This window comes from Oncorhynchus tshawytscha, linkage group LG13, assembly GCF_018296145.1.
Source record: "Oncorhynchus tshawytscha isolate Ot180627B linkage group LG13, Otsh_v2.0, whole genome shotgun sequence".
In the NCBI taxonomy this organism is placed as follows: Eukaryota; Metazoa; Chordata; class Actinopteri; order Salmoniformes; family Salmonidae; genus Oncorhynchus; species Oncorhynchus tshawytscha.
In genome coordinates, this window is record NC_056441.1 from 63682148 (window position 1) to 63694202 (window position 12055).

Below are 12055 nucleotides of genomic sequence, written 5' to 3' on the forward strand. Positions count from 1 at the left end.
AAAATGTAGTCCTTGTGACTAGTGTTTGACCACAAATTCTTGGAACAACTGGGGTGGAGAACAGAGTGGGGCTTCTTTCACAGAGAAGTAAACTAATTGCTATCTAATATTTCTATTTTACGCCACGCAGCCGGGCTTTGATGGTCTGAGCTGGGCTTTGGCACTGCTATCTGATGCAAGAGTAATTGGGGGTAACTGGCCTAACACTGGCCCAATGTGGGGTGTGTGTCTGTGTGTGTGGGTGGGAGGGGCTCTCCTCTCCTTCTCACAAAGATGGAATCCTAACAGCCGGCACCAGCTGCCTAAGGAATGTACCACTTTTACAAGGCTCTTCAAAAGTGGACGGACAGGGAAAACACACACATACTCTCTCTCTTCCTCACACACAATCTGCTTGTTGACAGCAATGGATTCCTTTTTGTCTCTGCAGGAAGCAGCATCTATTCTGCTTAGAGGCTTAGCATGATGACAGGGTCACAGAGCCAGACTCAAGGTCACAGGCAGACTCTGTATGTGGACACACACACACTGGTAGACCCCTCAGTTAAACCAGCAGGCATGCAGGGCAGGCTCTGATAAATAATTACTATGTAGTCTGTTACCAGGAAAAAGCTAGGAAAGTCAGGGGCAGGAAGCTGAGAAGCTTGGTTGGTCATGACCTGTTGAGGGTTGCCACTGGCCAGGACCATCAACATACTTACAATAATACAAAATGACTCCTTTCTGCCTCACTTCCTTGAGCTTACCATTGATTGAGCTATACCCGATTGATTAAGTGAAAGCAAGGTCTCTACAGTAACTGCTTTCACCAATCCAACCCTCTCACATCTGTGATTACCTCAGAGGGAGGGAGGATGTCATTGGAGGTCGACCGATTAATCAGGGCCGATTTCAAGTTATAATCGTAATCGGCATTTTTGGACACCGATTACATTGCACTCCACGAGGAGACTGCGTGGCAGGCTGACTACCTGTTACGCGAGTGCAGCAAGGAGCCAAGGTAAGTTGCTAGCTAGCATTAAACGAATCTTATACAAAACAATCAATCTTAACATAATCACTAGTTAACTACACATGGTTGATGATATTACTAGTTTAACTAGCTTGTCCTACGTTGCAAATAATCAATGCGGTGCCTGTTAATTTATCATTGAATCACAGCCTACTTCGACAAACGGGTGATGATTTAACAAGCGCATTCGCGAAAAAAGCACTGTCGTTGCACCAATGTACCTAACCATAAACATCAATGCCTTTCTTAAAATCAATACACAAGTATACATTTTCTAAACCCGCATATTTAGTTAAAAGAAATTCATGTTAGAAGGCAATATTAACTAGGGAAATTGTGTCACTTCTCTTGCGTTCTGTGCAAGCAGAGTCAGGGTATATGCAGCAGTTTGGGTTATCTAGCTCGTTGCAAACTGCGTGAAGACCATTTCTTCCTAACGAAAATGGTAATTAATTTGCCAGAATTTTACATATGACATAACATTGAAGGTTGTGAAATTTAACAGCAATGGTTCCAAATTTCACTGAAAGAATAAAAGTTATTTTCAAAATGATAGGTCATTTATATGGTCAAATCCGGAAACTAAGGCTCATATTTCTGTGAGTTTATTAAATTAGAATTAAGTCTTTGATTTGATATTTGATAGAGCAGTCTGACAGAGGTGGAAGGCAGCAGCAGGCTCATAAGCATTCATTCAAACAGCACTTTCCTGCATTTGCCAGCAGCTCTTCACAATGCTTGAAGCACAGCGCTGTTTATGACTTCAAGCCTATCAACTCCCAGGATTAGGCTGGCAATACTATAGTGCCTATAAGAACATCCAATAGTCAAAGGTATATGAAATACAAATGGTAGAGATAAATAGTCCTATAATAACTACAACCTAAAACTTCTTAACTGGGAATATTGAAGACTCATGTTAAAAGGAACCACCAGCTTTCATATATTCTCACTCTTCTACCACTTTTACTTTCTTCTCCAACACTGTGTTTTTCCATTATTTAAACCAAATTGAACATGATTCATTATTTATTGGAGACTAAATAGATTTTTATTTATGTATTAGATTAAGTTAAAATAAGTGTTGTTGTAATTGTCATTATCACACACACAAAAATCAGCATCGGCTGTTTTTAGTCCTCCAATAATCGGTATCGGCGTTGAAAAATCATAATCTGTCGACCTCCAGATTGTTATTTTGATTCAAACAGGCCCCGAGAGACAAACTACCTTTAAACACCTTATAGAACCCACCAGAATACCAATTCCATAACAGCCTGAGGCCCAAACAACCAATACCAAAAACACACACACATAACCGACACACACGCTGAGTAGAGCCCATAGTCTGAAGAACCTGATAAAGACCCTGAGAAGCCAGCTTGCCTAGCCTCTCTCCTCCTAACATTAATTTCCTATGTTTAGCTTAATCGCCCAAGTGTCTGAGCATTGGGAAGGGTGTCGGGAGACCACAGCCCAGCACTAGTCTGCCTGGCTGAGATCGCTCTCTACTACGCCCCCATCCATCCTCTGTTCCACCCCAGTCCCAGACGGGGGAGAGGCCACATTTCAACCCTGCAGAAATAGAGCACTGTCTGCCACACATGTGGACTCTATTTGGAGATTTTTGGAGGAGGGGAAGGCAGGGGGCGGTTAGAGGGGTTGTTTCTTCACTGACAGATATGAAGAGATGTGGATGTCCCCCACAATGACAAGTCACGCATTCCTCCTATCCATAGACCCTGTAGTTTATTGGGTAGGCCTAGGTCGTGCATAGTAAATTAAGATCTTTTTCAACATTCAATAAACAGTATACAAGGCATTCTTCATATGTACCAAGCTCTTTTCATACTGAACATACACATTTGTTCATAAAGCAAACAGGCGAGGCCACAATAAGTAGCTTATTCTCTGCACAAATTACTCCATAATAACAGGGACAGAAATATGTTCTGGTATATTACAGGAGGGCAAAGGCATTGATAATCCAGTATAAAGAGCTGGATGCTTGGTCCATAGAAATAGAATGAGCATAGATTTGTATGGGCATGTCCACTCTAGTCATTCTATATCTGTGGTTGGGTGGGTCACTACTAGCGTGTCCAAAGTACATGGTAACCTTCACATTAACCCAGTGTTAAAGGATACGTTCATATTGATTTGGGGGAAAAGAAACAGCAACACATCAACAGAGACATCAGAGAATGAGAGACGGAAAGAAAGAGAGAGATGAATGACAGAGGAAGAGAGTGACAGAGTTTTCCGTACTCCATGTAATATATTGTTGATGTGTGTTGTGTTTGTGTATTTGTATGCTGAGGTCACAAAATGAAATTCCATGTAAATGGACAATAAAGTACATGATATGAAAAACAGAGACAAAGCAGATGAAAGAGCAGAGAACCCAACTTGAAGCAGTAAATATCGCTTTCAGTAAACTTCCCTTAGATGAAATATTTATGTTATGTTTGCTTCTCAAGGAGGTTCCGTCTCAGTGTTCCTAATAAGTACATCCCAGATGCCAGGAGCTACAGTAAGACATCTGCAACACACACGTAAGACATCTGCATGCACACACAATAACCATAACCCATCCACATGCCCGCCGGCCGGATCCCCATCCGCTGCCTCATTGACGACCATAAAGCCCCACAGCTGACCTGACCATGTGGGGACATCTAGCTGCACATGGGAAATGTACAGTGTATAGCTGGATAATGGTTATGGTGACTGAGCTATGCAAGCTCAACGCAGTTAACATTTTCTGGCATGATGGCTGAGCTACATGTCATTGATAACAAATGTTTGGTTTGTTAATGAGCCTCTCTCCCACTCCTATAACGCCCCACCCTCCCTCCAACACCGAGCCTCCGCCACTCACTGTTCCATACTCAATGCAGCCACAATAAGCTTGTTGAGAACAATGAATCCATTTCCTCAGGGAAGAAACAGTTTCCTTTTTTATTTTGTCTGCAAAGTTTCATAATCAGAACAATAGTATGTCTGAGAGCGACTTATTCATCACTTATAAATTGTTTACTGTGCGATTGTAAAGACTAAAAAGAATGGGGTGTAATGGAAGCAACTAGAGTTGACTTAAATGGGATTCAGGCAGTTTAAACTGCAGTGAACCAGTGAGACATGTTTGGCCTTCTGGTCCATGTTACCATGACGATGGGCTGGCCAGACCACTTGTAGCTGCTTTTGACAGCTGCTTAGTAAAAGAGCAGGCAAATGACAACAAAATAGTCCGAACTGCTTCGAGAAGACTGAATGGAATGATTTTCCAGTGTGTGTGTAATTCATTCCATCATAATCAACAACATCAAAGAGCCCCCTCCTTGTCCTAGGACTCTCATATGCAGCCACATACATACACCCAAATTCCCCCATCTGCTCCAAATATCCCTGGCATATCCCTGGCATTCTGATTTCATCTACCCCTCCCCTGGAAATCTAAATCTCCATCCGCACCCTGCTCTGATGATCACTGCCAGTCTGCCACCGCTACAGACTAAATATAAGGGGAATCTTTCCAGCCCTTCTCCACCTCCGTTCTTACATCCATCTTTTGTCAACTTTCTGTTCACTGGCTTGCCCTTTGTCATTAGGAGCGCTCAATTAAGTAGGTGGATTTGGCACCTTGGGGGACACACTGCCAAACTAGTGTGCCAGGCAAGTGTGCACCCAACCCAACAACTTTGTCATTTTCTCCTCTCCTGTTCTCGCTCTCTCCATCTCTGGCTGCAATGAACACCTCTCCATCTTTCCATCTGCAGAAAGGATCTTCCCTCAGCTCTGTGGGAGATGCGGATGGTTCAGAGGCCCTCGGCTACAAGACCACCAGACCAGAAACCCAACGGTACAGTACAGTGCCATGCTTTCGCGCTTAACAACCCCATAGGTTAGTGGATTCTGTCCAGAACATTTCCGATAATCCAGCGGTAACAGAGCAGGACCGGACCACCATCACAGAAACACGCAACACACACTGAAACAGCTCCCCCATCAGGTGTCACTTTCCCCTCAAAATCACAGTTCCCTGACAGAGCGAGGATCTGCATTACAGTACATCAATGTTTTTTCTGACGTTCTCAGATGAGAAACGGCGAGACACCAAATCACAGGTCCAAATTTAACCCCTGAATAAAGGAGGGGAATCATTCCCTGTAGGACAGCAGTAGGGAACAGGATGGTTCTGACTCATCCTGTCCTTCTCCATGGCATTAGTGAGGACAGAGAAACAGAAAGAGGAGCACCAACACATTTGTCTGGGTTAGGAGTAATAACACTGGGGAAAAGGTTGCAAAACATCTCAGTTCACCAGTCTGTTGGATGGATGAAGTGTGTGTGTGTGAGAGACACAGCAGGTGTGTACAGAGAGTGTGAGACTGAGGCAGCAGCAACATGCTACGGTCTTGTAGCCACAAAGTCAACCCTCTGTTGGGGCTCACCAGTGTAGACTGACTGGCTGTCTCTCTCTCCACCAAAAGGCCCTACTGGGTCTCACAGTAAGCTGCTACTGCTGTTCATCTATCAAAGCATGCTGTCGCTGAGCCCAGTGCTACATACCAAGCATACCAAAACACACACATATACATACATATATGTATATATACATACATATATGTATATATACATACATACATACATATAAATATATAGAGCACCCTTCCAAACATGCACACGTGCTGACACATGCACACACCGTAATCCTTAAATTAGCTCATAAATAACAACCAACAACCTAAGTATTTACACAGAGTCAGGGGTATTTTGCAGGAAAATGATCCAAGAACAACAGGTAGCCACACACTGAAGAGTAATCCCAGACGGTCCCCTCACTCACCTGTCTGCCATCCTGGCCCACATTGGTCTGGCCTCTCACCACCGTCCTGATGTTGTCATCCAGACACCTGAACACACAAAATAAATAACATTCTGTTAAACTCATGAAAAATATAATAATAATAATAATAATAATAATAATAATAATAAAGTGAGGTCACTCACCGAATCTTCAGACGGATCTTGTTGACCACATCATCTATATTAGCCAGTGACTGAGGAAACACAGGGGTATCATGATTATGTATTAACTAAAATCCATTCTTCACACAAAACCAAGTTGTATGGACTGATTTGGATGATGGATCCTTTTCTAATGTTAAAGGTACACATTCAGCACCATCTAGTGGGCATTTCATCATGACTATTACCTTCTACTAGGTCAATAAGACCTTTGTTTTGCTAGGCCATACACATTTTTTTATGTTTAAATTAATTTTTTGAATGTGAGGAGAGCAAGCAAAAAAAATAAAAAGTATACACTTAAAAATACTGAAGCATCTTTATTTCAACACCTAGCGACCTACTCAAGAGATTTTAGCATCTTCCGGAGGCTAAAAGAGACTGTTCAACCATAATTCAAGAGGAAGTTGTGTCTCGCTTTACTGGAAGCTTGAGGACATCATTTTTACTATGATCGTGCAGGTTCAGATTGTTACATTTGTATGGCCTTTTTTAGCCTGGCTGACGAGACTAACGTGGAAAACAGCGAGGGAGAGCTCTGACACTTGTCTGTTCACAGGAGTCTGTTTGTCAGTTCCATATTCACACAAAAATTGATTTGAGCTTTGATTTGTTCTCCCAAACGTTTTTTCCCCAGGGAGATTTCTCCTGGGGGGGTTGAAAACACATTTAACTGCACCTGTCCCGTGTATGTGACAATAAAAAAAAAAAGAGTTGTTTGGATTTGAAAATTCAACAGTTGTATTGGAAGGGGTCGGGTGCTCGGGGGCCATAGACCGGTTCAACAGAGGGCAGGTTAAATGAATCCCCTCAATCAGTAATTCGACGCATCATGTCTACAACATCACAGAGCTTTTCCAGACGAGATTCCCTGTAAACACGCCACTTCAATACAACTATGACCGTAAGTGACTTTTTTGTAGCAGGTTAGGATAACTTAGGCAGCAGGTTAGGATAACTTAGGCAGCAGGTTAGGATAACTTAGGCAGCAGGTTAGCAGAATGAACACAGCAGATTAGAAGAATTAGGTTCATGTTAGGAAAAAGTTTAGGGTTAGTGAAAATGCTCCCCTAACCTGCTACAAAAAGTAACTTTCGGTCGTAGCTGTGTCAGAGTCCCTTTCCAGACTGAAGTCAGGAAGAATTTGAGTTTGGTGTCAGCCAGCTGCTAGACTATAACTTTGTATCATCATGTAACAAGAACATATGTATGAAATGATATAGCTTACTGTATTAATTTATCTTGCTCCTTTGCACCCCAGGATCTCAACTTGCACATTCATCTTTTGCACATCCTACCATTCCAGGGTTTAATTGCCATATTGTAATTACTTTGCCACCATGGCGTATTTACTGCCTTACCTCTCTTATCCTACCTCATTTGCACATGCTGTATATAGATTGTTCTACTGTAGTATTGATTGTATGTTTGTTTATTCCATATGTAACTCTGTGTTGTTGTATGTGTTGAACCGCTTTGCTTTATCCTGGCCAGGTCGCAAATGAGAACTTGTTCTCAACTAGCCTACCTGGTTAAATAAAAGTGAAATAAACATTTTAAAAAATAAAAAAGTATCCAAGACTAGAGCCTTGGTGTAATATAAAGGGACTTTAGTTTCTGTGAAGGACTCCAGTCTTACCTGCTCAGTAGGAAACAATGTATTGATGTATTCCACAGCATTAAAATCTGCTCTGTCCAATGGGTCTTGACTGGGGAAAACCTAAGGCATATAAATATGGCTCATTAAATACATGTTGTTGCTTATGTTTCACTATATTGGATCACTCCACGGTGGAGGGATACATCCGAGGTGTGGATTTACAGATTAACTCACGTGTACACCTGTGTCACGGCTGGGGTCCGCCACTATATATAGACCCCACTGCCGCGACACGTTCTTTAATTTTCTCGCCGGACGTCCGTATGGTTTGAGGTACAAACTTTTTGAAATTCGCTTGGTAAATCACTGGTAAGTGTAATATATTGCGTGGAAATATACTCACTGGCAGTTTGCAGCCTGGAGCAGCTGGCCACATGGCCAGCCCATCCTCTTGAGTGCTCCACTCGCTGCACGTGGTTGATCTGCATCTTCCACCTGTGGTTTGTCCTGCTTGTGCTCCTTTAGCATTACACTACGACTCTGTGTGCATCCATTAATATATTGGTGGCTCTTGCTGCCACAAACTGTATTAACCTTACACAACTTGCAGACTGGCTTGTTTTGTGTGTGTTGTGAATTGCTTTAACATGCTGTCCGGTTCTCTGCTAATTCCCCTACAGCGTTTTCTTGTTCTTTCTCCTGCAGACTGCAAGGGTATGGTGGTGGGCTGCCACTACATTGAGACGCTTACTTTGGAGTTCCTTGGTGGAGTTACACCATCATATGGTGCTGTTTTTTGTTCACTGCTTGGATATTAAACCGGCTAGTTAATATTGCACTTGGTGTAAAACACATAAATCAAATCCATTACCTGGTTGCCTGTTTTTCCTAAAAGGGGTCTTCCCGTGTTTGCAGAGGTACCGGGTAATTTATCCCTCCCTGGGTTCCTATACCTCCATCCGGGTCACGACATATCTTTCACAGGGTGTCGGACCCCTGCTCCGTGGCCTTGTTGGCTTGGCTGAGCTTATGGCTTCCCGTTGTGACAGGTGTGATGCTGGCATCCACATACCTTGTGTATGCACTGCCTGGGTTTTAGCCATTCTAGATGCCTGTTTTGTGTGGTGTTCTTAGAACGCCTGGACCTGGCACAATTGGAGGCCATGCGCAAATGGGTCAGCCAGGCTGGGGCTCTGGCCGGAGATGAGCTCCCTCCCTCATGAGTGGTGCGGCAACGAGCTGTTAGTCCCTCTACTGGGCCCAGAGTCAGACCGCTGGGACCACCTTGAAAGGAGGGCGCATGCCCTGCGTCAGGAGGTTGATAGCTTAGATGGCAACAACAGCTGTTCCCTGTTGGCCAGTGATAGGCTGTTCCTGGGGAACGATGCTGGCACTGAGGAGCCTACTCACTCAGGTAGCCACTGCACTGGACATCAACTGGTGGAGAGTGATGACTCACCATCTGTCCCCATCTCTGCTGAGTTCTGCGAGACCTTGCAGGAGGGCTGGGCCTCTGCCAGAGCGGAACCTGCGACTGAAGGCAGGACCCCCGCAGAGTCTTTGATGCGACTTGAAAGCCACATATGGGTCCCTCTGCTCTCTTGGCCGCCTAACCAACATGGCCATGCTGCTGCAGGCCTACCTGCAGACTCTCTTTTCCTTGCTGCAAGAGGGCACATAGCAGCTCCTCCGGGAAGTGATAGATGTGTCTCGCGTGCTTTCCCTGCTCCAGAGGGATGTGGCCTGCGCCAACGGACGGGCCATGGAGCAGGTGGTTACCTCCTGGCGCAGGTGGTTACCTCCTGGCGCCATCTCTGGCTGGCCCGATCCCGTCTGCCAGCTGCTCTCCAGAGCACATTTGCCCCTCACCCCAAGGCCGACGTTGGCCCAGAGGTTGATGACATTCTAGAGCAGACCGATAAGGTTTGTGGGGACCGGGAGACCCTGAGACAGTTCATGCCACTTCCTCAGGCCCCGGGTCCAAGGCAGACGACCCGTCGCCACCCACCTGCCCCATCACCTCGTGTTAAGGGACAACAGCGGGGAGGGGCACAGCGTGAGGTGAAGCGACAGCCTGTTTTTCCCACATGGGTCTTTCCCGGTTTTTGCAGAGGTACTGGATAATTTATCCCTCACCAGGTTCCTATTCCTCCAAGCTTCCTTATTGGCTTGGCTGCGCATATGGCTTCCCTTTGTGACAGGTGTGATGGTGTCAACCGTCACCACCATAGGGACGTGCCTGGGGGACCGATGTGCTCGGGGCGCCAGAGGAGAGGTGGGCCCCGGCAGGTCCCCTGACACATCCTTCCTTGGCCGCTTCTCCCAGTCTCAAAGGGCAAAGTGGGAGGAGTGTGTGGAGTCCCCATGGGTGTTGTCTTCAATGCTCGAGGGGTACCGACTCCAATTCTGGCATCCGTCCTTCAGGGGCCTTCGTGTCATCACAGTGGCCGACCCCCTGAAGAAAACCATGCGGCTAGAGATTTCCTCACTCCTGGACAAGGGTGTCATCCGCATGATTGAGACATCAGAACAGCTAGGTGGGTTCTACTCCACTTGTTTTGTGGTCCCAAAAAGAAACGGAGGGTTTCAACAGATTCTGGACCTCCGCAACCTCAATGGGTACTTGAAAGTATTAAGGTTCCACATACTGTCCCCAGCCGCGTGTTGCAGGCCGTGTCCAGGGACCAGTGGCTTGTGAAGCTTGACCTGATGGATGCGTACGTCAATGTTCCTGTTCACCCAGTTCATTGGCAGTACCTCCAATCCACTATCGAAGGGAGGGCTTACAAATTCATGGTTCTTCCCTTCGGCCTCTCTTTGGCATCCCACACTTTCACAAAGTTCATGGACGCTGACTTGGCACTTCTCACATCCCGAAGACTGTTGATCCTCAATTACCTGGATGATTGGCTGATTTGTGCCCAGACCAGGACCCAGGTCCTGTCAAATAGAGGCATGCTCCTGACCCACATCAGTGGGCTGGGATAATTGTAAACAACAAGTAGTCATCTGACAACCACCCAGAGGATCGCCTTCATTGGCATGGAACTGGACTCAGTTCTCATGAGAGCACGCCTGCCCACCAGCAGCATTCAGGCGATCTTATCTTGCCTTGACCACTTTCGACTGGGGTGGGTGGTATCTGCCCTAACCTGCCTTGTCGATTCCCCTGGGCCTGCTCTATATCCGGCCTCTTCAACGGTGGTTGAAGTCCAACCACCTGCACCCAAAGCGCAACCATCACTTATGGGTGACGGCACAGTGCCTCAGGGCAATATAAAAAGTAAAGCGAAGGAAAAGCCTAGGAGGAGAGATGACTAGAAACGATTCGGTTGACCGTTTTGTGTTGATTAATTGGCGGAGTAGAGGACCTTGTGCATTTCAGGTAAAATAACAACTCAATGTTTATATCACAGGACAAATTAGCTAGCAACAGCAAGCTAGCTAAATAGGACAAATTAGCTAGCAAGTGCAAGCTAACTAGCTAAATTGCCATACATGTTTAATGCTTTCGACATGTCCTCAAATAAATGTAATTGGTTCAGAGTTTGTTTTGATATTTTAACCTGGGTATCGTGGCGTGGGGGGGGGACAAAATATATTTATGCACGATAGCGCACACGGTTTGGGTTCCGTGTTAGTTTCAATGACAGGTACCACCAGTAAGGCCGGGGTGGCAACCTGTCTGTTTTTTTACCAAAGGGGAGGGTGCTGTTAGACAAAGCTAGCTAGTCAGTTAACGTTACCTGGCTAGAAATACAAAACTTCAGAGACAATATGACTGTTTACATGTATTGAAAATAACTTATCTAGCTGTACGCAAAGGTCCCTAAAACAGCTAACAAGCCTAATGTAGCTAGCAGGCTAACTAGGATAACAACACAGCTAACATTAGGTAAGCTAACTAACTCATGCCTGTAAACAAATTAGTATTTTCATTGCAGATAAGAAACTATCCCACTTAGCACACGATTACCTGCTCGATGGCCAACTGCACCTCAGGAGTAAGGTGCAAAATCGCCTCCAAATCCTCCGCAAATTCCAATTCTTCCTCCTCCATCATCATGAACAACTAGCTAGCTACCGCAGAAAGCAGAGCCTTCGCCTCCTTCTGGGGATTTTAGATGGCGGTTGGCAACCAACTTTAAAGTGGATTACCGCCACCAACTGGACTGGAGTGTGAACCAGAGACAGAGAAGGCCTAAATCCTACCCAATATTTTCATCTCCTTAAGGAAACGAAATACATAATTAAATACTAAATCCCCCTGAAGATTTCCCCAGCATTGCACTTAATCTTGTCTTCAACCTCATTACTCCTCAAACCTAATAACAATCACTCCCTTTCCCTCCAATATTTCTGGCACTGAAATAGAATGTGTTCCACTGTCTTCATCTCCCCCTGACAATGAT

The 12055-nt window shown here is 45.1% G+C and overlaps 1 protein-coding gene across 1 annotated transcript in view; it reads right to left on the reverse strand.

Annotated features, from left to right (window-relative positions):
* Window positions 1-11770, reverse strand: part of LOC112246895 (vacuolar protein sorting-associated protein 53 homolog) — a 31501-nt gene extending 19731 nt beyond the window's left edge. The window contains exons 1-4 of the mRNA XM_024415491.2: window positions 11620-11770; window positions 7683-7763; window positions 6026-6075; window positions 5862-5928 (exon numbers count right to left, since the gene is read on the reverse strand). Of these exons, the coding sequence (XP_024271259.1) occupies window positions 5862-5928; window positions 6026-6075; window positions 7683-7763; window positions 11620-11709 (288 nt within the window). The 5' untranslated portion in view covers window positions 11710-11770. The remainder of the gene's footprint in view (window positions 1-5861; window positions 5929-6025; window positions 6076-7682; window positions 7764-11619) is intronic.
* Window positions 11771-12055: the final 285 nt, after the last annotated feature.